The 12977-nt window shown below is 42.2% G+C and overlaps 1 protein-coding gene and 1 long non-coding RNA gene across 2 annotated transcripts in view; both read right to left on the bottom strand.

The window, feature by feature from the left end:
• Window positions 1-5375, bottom strand: part of TJP1 (tight junction protein 1) — a 341704-nt gene extending 336329 nt beyond the window's left edge. Inside the window, exon 1 of the mRNA XM_077762419.1 lies at window positions 5033-5375. Within this exon, the coding sequence (XP_077618545.1) occupies window positions 5033-5375 (343 nt within the window). The remainder of the gene's footprint in view (window positions 1-5032) is intronic.
• Window positions 5376-11489: 6114 nt separating this feature from the next.
• Window positions 11490-12683, bottom strand: LOC144230188 (uncharacterized). Its single transcript, XR_013334719.1, has 2 exons — window positions 12535-12683; window positions 11490-11795 (listed from the first exon to the last, which is right to left on the bottom strand). It is a non-coding gene; the product is annotated as an uncharacterized LOC144230188 (long non-coding RNA).
• Between the last annotated feature and the right edge of the window lie 294 nt (window positions 12684-12977).

Below are 12977 nucleotides of genomic sequence, written 5' to 3'. Positions count from 1 at the left end.
TTCTAAACAAACACCCAATTAGTTCACTGAAAAGATGGTTTGTTACAAGTTGTTAAAAATAAATAGTAGCTTGTTTTGGCTAGGAATAGTGACCATTTTTGAAAAGTGCATGTTAGTATTTTTCCAGTTATGGGGGTGGCAGTAAGCACTCACCTTTTTTGCAATATATAAAAATGGGTTTCATGGAAAAAGGGATAGAAGGAAAAGGAGGAAGCAGAATCTTTTTCAAATGTAGCTTCTTCTGAAACTACTGGCCAGTGACATTCACAGACTTCCCTACTTTGGTTTTGGGTTTGGGTTTGGATTTGGTTTCTTTGGGCTTGGTTACCAGAGTCATGGGGAGTTTCTACTGACTTTTAACACTCATGTGTAAAGCTCATTTTCTTCCTCTCCAGGACTTGACCATGATCTCTGCCTTAGTTTGGGACAACACCTTCTCCATACACCTGATTCTAAACTTCTGAGACCTTGTTCCCTGTGAGCCTCTTCACCCCACCTCCCAACAGTTACAAAGGGCAATGTCCCCTAGCAAAGGCCTGATGGGATCCCCAATTAAAACCTTCCAGGGATCCCTTTGGCATTCAAGCCCATCCCATTAACCTCTGGGCCCACCCCTGCGGTGCCCCTCATCCTCATGTACACCCCCTTTGTCATGTTCCTCTCCCCCCTGAGCTTCTGGAAGGTGTCCTCCATCCTCCCATCCATGTGTGCCCAGTGCCAGGCCCTGAACCTGCAAGGTGCAGAAACGTCATGATCTGTGCTGTCACACTGAATCACATTGCGGTGGGAAAGCTAATCCCAAAAGACAGGCTATGGGAAAGGATGGCTTTCCCTGAGGTCCATTTGTATGCGCCACACTTAAATTGTCCTTTCAGCTCTAGGTCTTGCCTCCTTCTGATGGGACAGGGGTGGGAACAAGAGAAATGCAGTGGCCACCTTAAGGGATGGGAACTGCCAGAGGAATGAGCCTCCTGCCTTGCTGTGGTGGCTTCTCCCTGGTAATCAGGGATATTGGGCATTCCTCTCATCCCTGACGGCACAAGTAACCTGTTGTAACAACCTATGTTGTCCACGAACAACATTAAAATGTGGACATAAAGCTTGAAATGCTATGGTGCTCCTGGGCCCCATGAACTGGTAATATTGAGTGAAATGCAGTAACTTCTTGCCTCTACCTCTATTCTAATTAGATCATTTTGCCTTCCACAGAGTGATCCAAGGCATAACTGCTAATTTGGAGCCTTTCCAGCTTGGTCAATCTGGGATACATTTGTTTAATAGTATATATTTCTAGTGATGGCTACTGGCCCTTTTTGTATCGTAAGAGCTATAGCGCCTCCTTGGTATTTATACAAGCTGAATCTACCTCCACACAGTCAGAGGAAATGGATTTTTTTTCTGAAGATAGGTGTCATTATAAGTCATAATAAAGCAGCCCCTTTCTGGAGCACCTACAAAGGATGAGCCCCATGGAGCATAAATGGATCACCCCACACTGGAGGGAAGTGAGCCTTCACATAATAGTCTGGAAGTATTACCTAGGGAATCATTCCATAAAAGTCTATCAAAAACACTAAATGCTGCCCATGGATCAGACATTCAGGTCACAAAAGGCCTGAAATGGTTTAGAATTAAAAAAAATAATAATCTCTCTAGCTATATTTTGATAATGTTATTGCTATATGTACGCATATTTTTACATTTTTAAAATTTTATTAAGTGTATTTATTTTGAGAGAGAGACAGAGACAGAGCACATGAGCAGGGCAGAGGCAGAGAGAGAGAAGAGGGTGAGGGATTCCTAAGCAGGGCTCAAACTCACAAACCACAAGATCATGACCTGAGCTGAAACCAAGAGTCGGACGCTTAACTGACTGAGCCACCCAGGTGCCCCTACAATTTTTTATTTTTTTAATTAAGATTTTATTTTCAAGTAATCTCTATTCCTAACGTGGGGCTCAAACTCACAACTCCAAGATCAAGAGTCACATGTTCCACTGACTGAGCTAGCCAGTTACCCCGACAACTCTTAATTTTTAGGTAGTTTTAGGCTAAACTTTATGGCTAAACTAAGTTTATGAGCCTAAAAATTAATTTAGGCTCATACAGAAGTTGCAAAAGTGGTACAGGAAATTCCCATGTACCTTCACTCAGTTTACCCCCAAAGATAACATATAGCATAACTCTAGTACAAGAATCAAAACCAGGAAATTGATATTGGCACAATACTAAACTACAGAGGAGATTCAGACTATACTAGTTTTTACATACATTAATCTTTGTGTGTGTGCCTGTGTGTGTGTGTGTGGTTGTTGTATATTCCATAACATTTTATCATTGGTATAGATTTGTGCATCCACCACCACAATCAGATGGTCTCTTTTTCAAATTAAACATTTCTATTTTACTTTTACTTAGAACATTTTCAAATATGCAGAGAAGTATAAAAATAATATAATAGATACTCATGTTTCTAACTCTGGATTTAACAGGTGTTAACATTTTGACACATCCACTTTGTCAAATTTGTTAGAGAATTAAAATATTAAAGAGGCATGTGAATACCACCTGATCTCCTTCCCTCTCCCTCTTCCTTCTCAGCCAAGGTTGTTTCCTTTTTTCTTTGATTTTTTTTGAGACAGAGAGAGAGAGAGAGAGCAAGGGAGGGGCAGAGAGAGGGGGGCAGAGGATCCAAAGCAGGTTCTACACTGACAGCAGCAAGCTCAATGCAGGCCTTGAACTGACGAACCATGAGATCATGACCTGAGCCGAAGTTGGGTGCCTAATCAACTGAGCCACCCAGGTGCGCCCAAGGTTATTTATTCACAAGCAAAATTAAGTAGCAAACCAATGAATGAACCTCACTCTGTAGTTGCCCCTTACCTAAAAAGTGAAATGATTACTACTATAGATATTCAGGCTATTTTCGATTTACCAGAATTTTAAGTTACGTAGTAAAAAATATTTATCGAAGTGTTTTTTAAATGCGTTATACATATGTAATAGAAATAAAGAATTTGAATAAAAGGGCTGCAGTGGTCTTACTTATCATGGTACTCTACATAAAGTTGTATTGAATTAATAAATGCATGGAGTGAACAAATGCTTCTCTGATAAACATTACATTACAGGCTATAAGAAGATATTACATGACAGCCTAACATAGTGTATAAATAAGAAGCTATGAGGCATCTGGGTGGCTCAGTCTGTTAACTGTCCAACTCTTAAATTTGGTTCAGAGCATGATCTCACAGTTCATGAGATGGAGCCCCACATCAGGTTCTGTGCTGTCAACATGGAGCCTGCTTATGATTCGCTCTCTCCCTCTTTCTCTGACCCTCCCCACCTCATGCTCTCTCTCCCTCTCTCAAAAGTAAATAAATAAGATACTAAAAAAAAGAGGCCATGTATAAATATTGTTTCACCAACTTGACTTTGTCAGTGGACGGGCCATTTTACTGAACATTATGGGGGCTCTGGTACGGGAGAGGTTATAATAAGACTATAATTGGGGTACCTCGTGGCTCAGTTGGTTAAGTGTCTGTCTGACTCACGATTTCAGCTCAGGTTATGATCTCACGGTTTGTGGGCTCAGGCCCTGAGAGCACAGAGCCTGCTTGGGATTCTCTGTCTCCCTCTCTTTCTGCCCTTCCGCCACTTGCTTTCTCTCTCTATCTCAAAAACAAATATTGTTTTTAAAAAGACTATAACTCATAGCAGCTATCCTAATAACCAAGGATAATTTTTCTATTAAGACAAATCTTAAAATTCATGTAACACCTGTCAAGTTGGGACCATGATGGTTCAGTCTCAAGGAAGTGTTACAGGCAAACAGAGACCAATAACCAAACAGCTCAAAGCAGCTCAAATCATTCCGTGCAATGCTCAAAGACTTGGGTGAGCACCCACGCACACAGGACACAACCTCACAAACAGGGATCTCTTTCTTTTGCCTCTGTCCCCACGGCCCCTATCACTGCCCCCAGAACATCTGCCCCCTCATGTCCACCAAACCCTCCTCCTTTGTCCAGCTCACACTGCTCACCTTCCCCTCCTTTTCATTCTTTTTCCTATGGCCCGACCCAAACCCTCTCTTGGCAGTAATCCTCGGCAACCACTCATTGCTTCCTATCTCTATGGATTTATCTATTCCGGGCATTTCAATGGAAGGAATCATGCAGTGGGTGGCCTTTTGTGACTGATTTCTTCATCTTAAGGTTTTCAAGTTTCATCCATGTTGCAGTATGGGTCAGGTCTTTCTTCCTTTTTAGGACAGAGTAATATTCTATTTAGGGATATACCACATTCTGTTTATCCATTCATTGGTTGATGGATATTTGCGTTGCTTCCACTTTTGAGCTACTTTAAATAATGCTGTTATAAACATTCTAACACAGCTTTTTGTTTGGATATATTTTTTCATTTCTCTCGAGTTTATACCTAGGATTAGAATTGCTGGGTCATAAGACAATATTTGGAGGAACCATGATCATTCCTGTGCTTTACCTGTGAAATGAAAGTTCAGTCCACCTTCCTTAACTTATTAGTATTTTATGCCTTGCACTTCAAAGCCCACACTAAAATAAGAAAGGTGCAAATCTTTCTATTAGTCAACTGAGATCATCAGGTTTTATTTGGCATCACAGACATTTGTTTTTGTATCACGAGACTTTAGAAGCACTGGATTTAAAAAAAAATTTATTTTAATGTGTATTCATTTTCTGAGAGAGAGAGAGACAGAGCATAAGTGGGGGAAGGACAGAGAGAGAGGGAAACAAAATCCAAAGCAGGCTCCAGGCTCTGAGCTGTCTGCACAGAGCCCGACGCAGGGCTCGAACCCAGGAACTGCTAGAACATGACCTGAGCCCCAGTCAGATGCTTGACCGACTGAGCCACCCAGGTGCCCCAGCACTGGATTTTTAAAATCCAATGCTGTGTCTAAGCTCACTATTACATAGTGGGGGTGGGGTGCCAGAGATTTTGCTGAGACTCTTATTAAGCTCACTACTCTCCAGAGCAAGTTGTGTTCTTACCTTGGTAATAAAGGAAAAAGCAGGTGAGCAGGTAAGGACAGAATTCCTCCAGATGAGAGCAGAAAGCACAGAAAGCCTTTGGACCTTTGGAGCAAAGCTTCAGAAAAAAAGACTCCACTTTCTGCCCGTTGCAAGCCCAGGAGAGAACCTCTCTGTACTCCTCCAGGGAGAACACACCGTCATACACCAAACGTGGGAGCACCTGGCTCACATTGAACTCCTTCAATATCTTCTCCTTGTAACTCAGCCACATTTCCGAGAGTTGCTTGGTCCTCTCCTCCTTTTCTCTCCGTGCTGTTGACTCGCAGCAATAGAACCACGGCCTCGCCTCTCGGTCACCCATCTCGGCACCTGTAAGGCTGGTGAATTGTCAGCCTCCTGGGCCTCGCTGCTCTGCGTCCTGTGCTAGCCACTTCCGCGCCACACGGACATCTGGAGGCAGATTCTTCCTGCTGTCCGGAGTTATTATAGATGGGCGGGGAGAGGGGAGGCCTTGGATTAAACCCGCATGCTGACCGGCGTGGCCCTAAGAGGATTGTACTGCGCTGATTAGCCCCGTGCAGCAGTTAACTTTAAAAGATGAAGAAGAAAAACCGTCTGGCTGACACCTGTCCCGTTGAAATTCTTATTCTCAGCCCCAGGTGAGCATTTCCTCCTTGGATTCCCCCAAATGGTCGCTTTCAACGTTATGAAGGTAACAAGCTCACCGTCTCTACTGCATGGTCTCATTCTAATGTCTGAAGCCGTGTCAGGAACTATGCGGCACATGTCTTCCCGCCACCCCAGTTTGGGGTTAGACTTGGCAGAAAACTGTAGATGGGAGAGGAAAGTAGCAGAAGCCAGTTGTTTAATGGTGTTTCAGCTTTATTCAACTACCTGAGTGCTATTTCTTAGCGGCATAGTCCCCTTCCTTTGAAGAAAATCAAATGCTTCTATTGTAATCACCTGGTTAAATGATTCTATCCCATAAATGACCTCTCTCCTGTGATCTGACCCTGGTGTCCACTTAATGAAGCCAGATTAGAAGAGGGGATTATTGCTGGCTCAGGGGATGCCTCCGCCACAGTGATGCCTCACTGCAGATTGCACAGACATAATTCAATTCTTCCAAGCCAGACCTCATGTTGCCACCTGCCCAGAATTGCCCAGGCTCTGGAGTAACCCTGGGGTGCCCCTGGGGTTCTAGTCTGGGTCTGTGGGTGACCAATTCTTCCCTCGCCCATGCTCTCTCCGTCTGCACATGTGAATGAATAATGGCTGTGGGGCCCTTCTCCTACCTGTATCATCTGAGTCTTCTCTTTAAAAGTCCCTCTAAGATCAGATGCAAGTAAAGAGGAATGATTTAAAGGCCAAAGGTCTCTTTTTTCCAGTTCAGAAAATTGATGCAACAACCAGTGGTTATTGTAATGTTCTGGCCAGTTTGGTTTATAGAAGCAATTATGTATTCTTCTACGGAATCTGGGTGGGAGATTTATTTTTCAGAAATCAAAACTTCCTTGGAATGATCCGGTTGTTGTAACCACAAGAAAAGACCTTTCCTGGCTTTGCTTCTGACCTCTTTGTGACTTTGAGAACATAACTTCCTGTCACCATACTCCACTGTATCAATCATGTGTTTCTGATGTTTTGACATCTTTGAGCTTTGCTGAGCCCCAGTAGGGCTAGCCAGTTCCTAGAGAGAACATAGAACCAGGCTGCAAGTGTGACTTTCACATACAAGCTAACCAATCCAGAGCCCCTTCCCAACCACCTCCTTTATCAGAGGCTCACATTCTAGGTCACCATCCATCCATCTGCTCTAATCACCCCTGGCCAAGTGCCAGACAAATAGGGACAGCCCCTATGCCCCAGAGCCCCCCAAAAGTATCCTAAGCCTGCTTCCCCTGATTCACCCATGACTTCCTGCAGAAACCGCAATTCTCTCCCACATTTTCCTCTCTCTCCCTCCACTTCCTGACCTACACCCCCTTCCCTTCTTTTTCCTCCCCGCCCCCCCCCCATGGCTCTGCCTGGTGTGGCATGCCTCTTCCCTTGGGAACTATGAATATCAAATTATCCTTTCAGTGGTAGTGGTCTTTTGATCTGTTGGCCTCAATATACCTGAATAACAACAAACTCTACATTTGATAACATCCCTTGAAAGTACAAAACTGGGTCTGGGCTGGGACAATCTTGCGAGACACTGTAGACTGAAGAACTGGGGCAATTACAGAACCCCAGCAAATTTCTTCAGCACCAGCAGTTAAGGTAAATGTGCCCCACATTGACACTTAGAAGGGAAATAGTGGCATCTAGTGGTAAGCTGTAGTCTCTCAGGGCATTCCTTTTTCTTCATTTTTAAGCTCATTTTTTAAGAGCAGTTTTTTAAACACAGCAAAGTTGAACAGAAAGTACAGAGAATTCTCGTACACCCCCTGACCCCACACGCACAGCCTCCCCACTATCAGTGTCTCCCACGAGAGTGGTACATTTGTTGCAATTATGAACCTGCACTAATACATAATCATCACCCAAAGTCCATAGTTTACAATAGGGTTCACTCTTGGTAGTGTATATTCCAAGGGTTTGGGCAAATATATGACAAATATCCTTTATTTATCATCATACAGAATAGTTCCACTGCCCTAAAAATCCACCCATTCACCGCTGCTCCCGCCTCCCACATCTGATACCCACACAAGCGTTTTGCTGTCTCCAAATTTTGTTGCGGGTGATTTTTACTCTAAGATTTTCTTTAGCCAGATTTTCTTATAACCAGATATTCTCTTTTAACCAGATTTTCTTTCTGGTTGCCCACTTTGTGCTGGTGCATGATATAGAATAATGGTGTGTAAGACAGACAACATCCCTACCCTGGAGAGGAAGTGCAGCTAGAGATTTAAAAAAAAAAAAAAAGAGTCAAGTAGACAAATAAAATAATTACAATATAGCTGAAAAAAGCTGAGAGAAAAAGAGGGTGGGGCTACCTTAAATAGAGATCGAGGAGGCACATAAGCTGAAACTGACAGAACGAAGAGAAGTTGGATATGAGAGGGAAAAGGAGATACTATCAGGCAATGTGTAAATACTACCAAGGATGTGTAAAATCCCAGCGGCAGGAAAAAGCGGAATGTATTTGAGAATGTGAGGGCTCCATGAACCAGCACATGGGCTGTAGGATGCGGGTCATGGGATAATGTTGTAGAGGCCATCAGGAGCTCAGTCTTGCCGGCTTGGTAGGTCCTGATAAGAAATTTGGATTTTCCTATGTTTGCAGTAGAAAGCTCCTGAAGACTTTACCCAGGGAGGGATATGATCTGATGGATGGTTTCAGAAGCTGCTAACATTTTATCCCTTTGCTTTATCATTTGCTCTCTGTCGTTCTATAAATTTTCCCCCCTGAACTATTTGGTCATTACATGAATTGTGACATGTGACCTCTAAATAACATCAGCTTGTTTTTACTAAGAATGGACATGTTCTCTTACATCACTTTGGAATAATTATCAACTACATAAATTCACATTAACATCTTATATCACATTAGATACTTTACCTAATATACCATTCCNGTGTGTGTGTGTGGGGGGGGGTGGAGAGAGAGAGAGAGAGAGAGAGAGAAAGTACACTCTCAAAAAATAAATAATAAATAAAATTAAAAATTAAAAAAACCAGGGGCACCTGGGTGGCTCAGTTGGTCGAGCGTCTGACTCTTGACTTTGGCTCAGACGATGATCTCCAAGTTTGTGAGTTCAAGCCTTGCATCAGGCTCTGTGCTGACAGTGCAGAGCCTGCTTGGGATTCTCAGTCTTTCTCTCTCTCTGCCCCTCCCTCATTCACTCTATCACTCTCTCTCAAAATAAGTAAACATTAAAAATAATTTTAAAATAGAGATCGCTTCATTTCCATGTGGAAAGCCTTTTTTAAAAAGTTGTTTCATTTTTAATTTCTGATTTTATTGCATTGGGACCTAATAGTGTTGCATGTGTATTTCTAGTTTATTGAAGCTACTGAGATAGCTTCTTTATCTCCTGGTATACAATTAATTTTTGCGAAGAATATGTATATGCTTAAGTAGTATATGTGTGTGTGTATACATACGCATATGTATGTATATACACACACACACACATATGTACATATATACATATACAAACACGTGTGTGTGTGTACACACACATACCTTTTTATTATATTTTGGGGAGCCTTTTACATGCTTACGTGTGTGTATACTCAAGCTGTCTTGAATAGAGTGGTGTGTTAAATTTTCCTATTATTAGTGTGTTTGATCTCTTTGTGCATTTCCTGAAGTTTGTATTTTATATAGGAGAGTGCTGTGTAGTTTGGCTCATAGATATTTATAATTGCTATATTGTCATTGTAGAATGCGACCTGTCTTACATTATAAAGTGTCCTTTGTCTCAACTTTAATGTTTTTTGGCTTGAAAAAATTTTTAGTAGATCTATGTTCCAAATATTGTATGGGGCATCCTTATACCTACAATTATTTATCTGAAATTCAAATTTAACTGTGCAACATGTATCTTACTGGCAACCCTAAATACAGAAGAATCTTAGGTCTTAGACGTAGATCTTAGACATATCTCTCTATTTGATGATAGAGTGCTTTTATACATGCCTAACCTTAGGGCTTGCTGAGTCAGACAACTCCCAGTTCATGATGGACAACTTAGGTAGCTTCATGGCTCAGGATCAAGAGATCAGTCTCTACTATAGTCCAGAAGCAAACCAGAAGCTACTTCTCAAAAACAAAGAATGACATGGGTTTCTTTTTCTCCCCTTAAAGAACTATGCTGTGATTCCCTTATAAGTTCTGTCAAAGGTTACATATGCTATTCTTACCTACAACAAACACTTCAAGCACCATCAAATCTTTTGAATCATTGTGGCCCATGGGTAAAAGTAGCTTGCATAGCTGTTGACCTGATTTAGAATCTTCTGCTCTCACTCCTACTCAAAACTGCAGTCTTTTTGAGTTCTATAGTAATTGGGTCAGAGTAACATACGTGCTCAAATGAGGTGTATGTTGTCTTCAAAATCCAAAGAGGCCCACTAGGCATTGTGTCTCTTAACAAGAAAATATCAAGATTCATCAACTTTTTCTTCACCCTAGAGCTGACATCTCTAGATTCCCTCACCTACTGGACAACTAAAATCTTCACTGAATGGCAGTCTCCTGCAATTTTTAATTTTGAGATTTATTTTCCTCCCTGTAGCTTTCAACTGTCTTCCCAAAGTGACTGTAGCATAGTTGACCCTTGAACAACACAGGTTCAAAATGCATGGGTTCACCTATATGCAGATTTTTGATATGTAGTACTGTAAGTATATTTTCTCTTTCTTACGATTATCTTAATAACATTTTTCCTTTTTTAGCTTACTTTATTGTAAGAATAGCACGTAATACATATAACATACAGAATATGTGTTAATTGATTGTATGTTATTGGTAAGGCTTCTGGTCACCTTCAAGTCTTCTGTTATTTATAGTTAAGTTTCTGGGGAATCAAAAGTCGTATGCAGGTTTTTCACTGCACGGGGTATAGGTGCCTCAAACACCCAAGTTGCTCAAGAGTCAACTGTGTTTGGAATTTCCCGCTTACGAGGTAGAATCAGCAGGATATTATGAAAGCTACAATATCAGCATGATGACTTTGAAATGCAGGAGTAATCAAAATCCTTGTGGACTAGATTTTGATGTGAAGCTAGAGAGTCCTGGGGAGAAACTATGAATGTATTGCTAGTCTTGCCAACTGAATAAAAACTGCTTTTGATGGCCTTTAACTAATAGGTATAAAGTAAAAGCATTAGCCAGATCAATAGCTGCATATACGGTGCCAGAGATTATGCTGATTTACTCCACCAATGATAGCATTGCTGGAAGAGCAGCTGCAACTAGAGCCTCCGTCTAATTAGATTTATGACAAATCTGCTGTAATTCTTCAACTTCCATTTGTCCTCTACACAGGCCAAATAAGGTGAGGTAAATGGACATCTGGTGAGAAGCACCACGCTGCATCTTTCAAGACACTGAGGGTGGCAGTGGTCCCTGCAATTCCCCCAGGACTGTGGCATTGCATTTGGTTTACTATTTTCTAAGGTTGAGAAAGTTCTAGAGGTTTCCACTTGGTCTTTCATACTAGAATAGCTTTAAACCATGGGTCAGGGAACCACTGTGGAAATTCTGCCAGTTGCTGAGTATGTCTGTTCAAACTCTGCCTCTGAAACTGGGGAAACAGCCACAGTAACCTAATGAGCTCACCATCAGGTAGATCTTAGCCCAACCCTGGAAACAACCCAAATGTCCAACAACAGATAAATGGAAAAACAAATTGTGTACAGGCATACAAAGAACTACTATTGGGAGTGGTGGTGGGATGAACAATAGATACACCCACAGAACATGGATAAATCTTAAAATTATGCTGAATGAAAGAAAGAAACAAACAAAAGTACATAGTGTATGCTTTCATTTATAGAAAACTCTAGAAAATGCAAACTAATCTGTAGTGACAGAGAGCAGATCAGTGGTTGCCTAAGAATTGGGGATGGAGGCCCAAGAGAGAAAAATTACAAAGGAGCCTGAGAAAACTTTTTTGGGGGGAGGGGGTCTATGCCAGGCGGTTCCCCACCATGCCAGGCCCCCATGCATTTGACAGTACATGAGTCATGGCAGGATGGGAGGTGATCCAGATGACAGCTGGTTCAGAAGTGACTGGGAAGAATGTGGAGGCAGTGAGTCTCTGTAATTCTGTCCAGAAGCCTACCAGGAAAGAGAATACAAAGATACAGTGGTTTTATTGCCATACTTTATGGAACTTCCTCCTAGGAGCAGTTTGTGATTCCAGTTAGCTTACTCTGGTTAGCTGCCCCCTCCCAGCTTCTGGAATGCTGAATCTGCTCCTAGAGTGGCATTCATTAGCCTCTCCACCTTTATAATAACTGCCAACCTTTATTTTCCAGAGCAATTACTCTCTGCCTGAACTTCATCAGCCCAACTAAGCTCTCCCATTTTGGAATTCCAATGGCATTTATTATCTGTATCTCATCATATGACATGATCAATTAAATTTTACGAACATCGAAAGACACCAGTGTTACGCACATATACATTGGCATCAAATTGTCTGAGTTTGCATTTCAGCTCTGTCATGCAGTGGCTATGTGACCTTGACCAAGTCACTTAGCCTCTCTGTGGCTTCAGTTTATCCATCAATTTATCAGACATAATAATATTTTTTGTTATGAGTACTAGAGGAGTTAATATTTGTAAAGAGCATAGAATAGTGTATGACACAGTCTAAGCCCCAAGAATGTTAATAAAAATCAATTTGTGTCATGGGGCACCTGGGTGGCTCAGTTAAGCTCCAACTCTTGATCTCAGCACAGGCCTTGATCTCAGCGTCGTGACTTCAAGCCCTGAGTTGGGCTCCGTGCTGGGGGTGAAGCCTATTTTTTAAAAAATCGATTTGTGTCCCAATTATAGTAAGGTTCATACTCACAGTTGCGGGGTACACAGAGATGTCTGTGGCATTTGCCCTAGCCTCCAGCGAGAAGCTAGCAATTGCCAGTCACCTTTACTTAGAGATCTTCCGTGCCCAGCAGCCTCTGCACTTGGTCAGCCTTGGCATGAAAGCCAATGGCCAATATTCAGAACGTGGCTGCAAGTTGAAACAATGGTGTTGGTCAGAATTCGAGATTAAAGACAGAGCCATGCTGAGAAGGGAGATGTTAACCTTCCCAAGATTTTGGATAACTTGCGATTCAACCAATGCATGGTGATATGAGGCTAGCTATGAAGACACTGTGAGCCTATTTAGGCCCCACGCCACTTTCCAGCCCCTAATTACCGCGTGTGCCCCTACCCAAAGGCCCCCAACCCAGCTGTGTGCCCAGCCTCAGCTCCACCCTTGCAGGTGCCCCGACTCCCCTCTGCCCCTACAGT

The sequence above is a fragment of the Crocuta crocuta genome, unplaced genomic scaffold (genome assembly GCF_008692635.1).
Source record: "Crocuta crocuta isolate KB4526 unplaced genomic scaffold, BGI_CrCroc_1.0 scaffold93, whole genome shotgun sequence".
Classification (NCBI taxonomy): Eukaryota; Metazoa; Chordata; class Mammalia; order Carnivora; family Hyaenidae; genus Crocuta; species Crocuta crocuta.
Note: the sequence above shows the minus strand (reverse complement) of the source record. Positions and strands in the feature narration are given on the sequence as shown.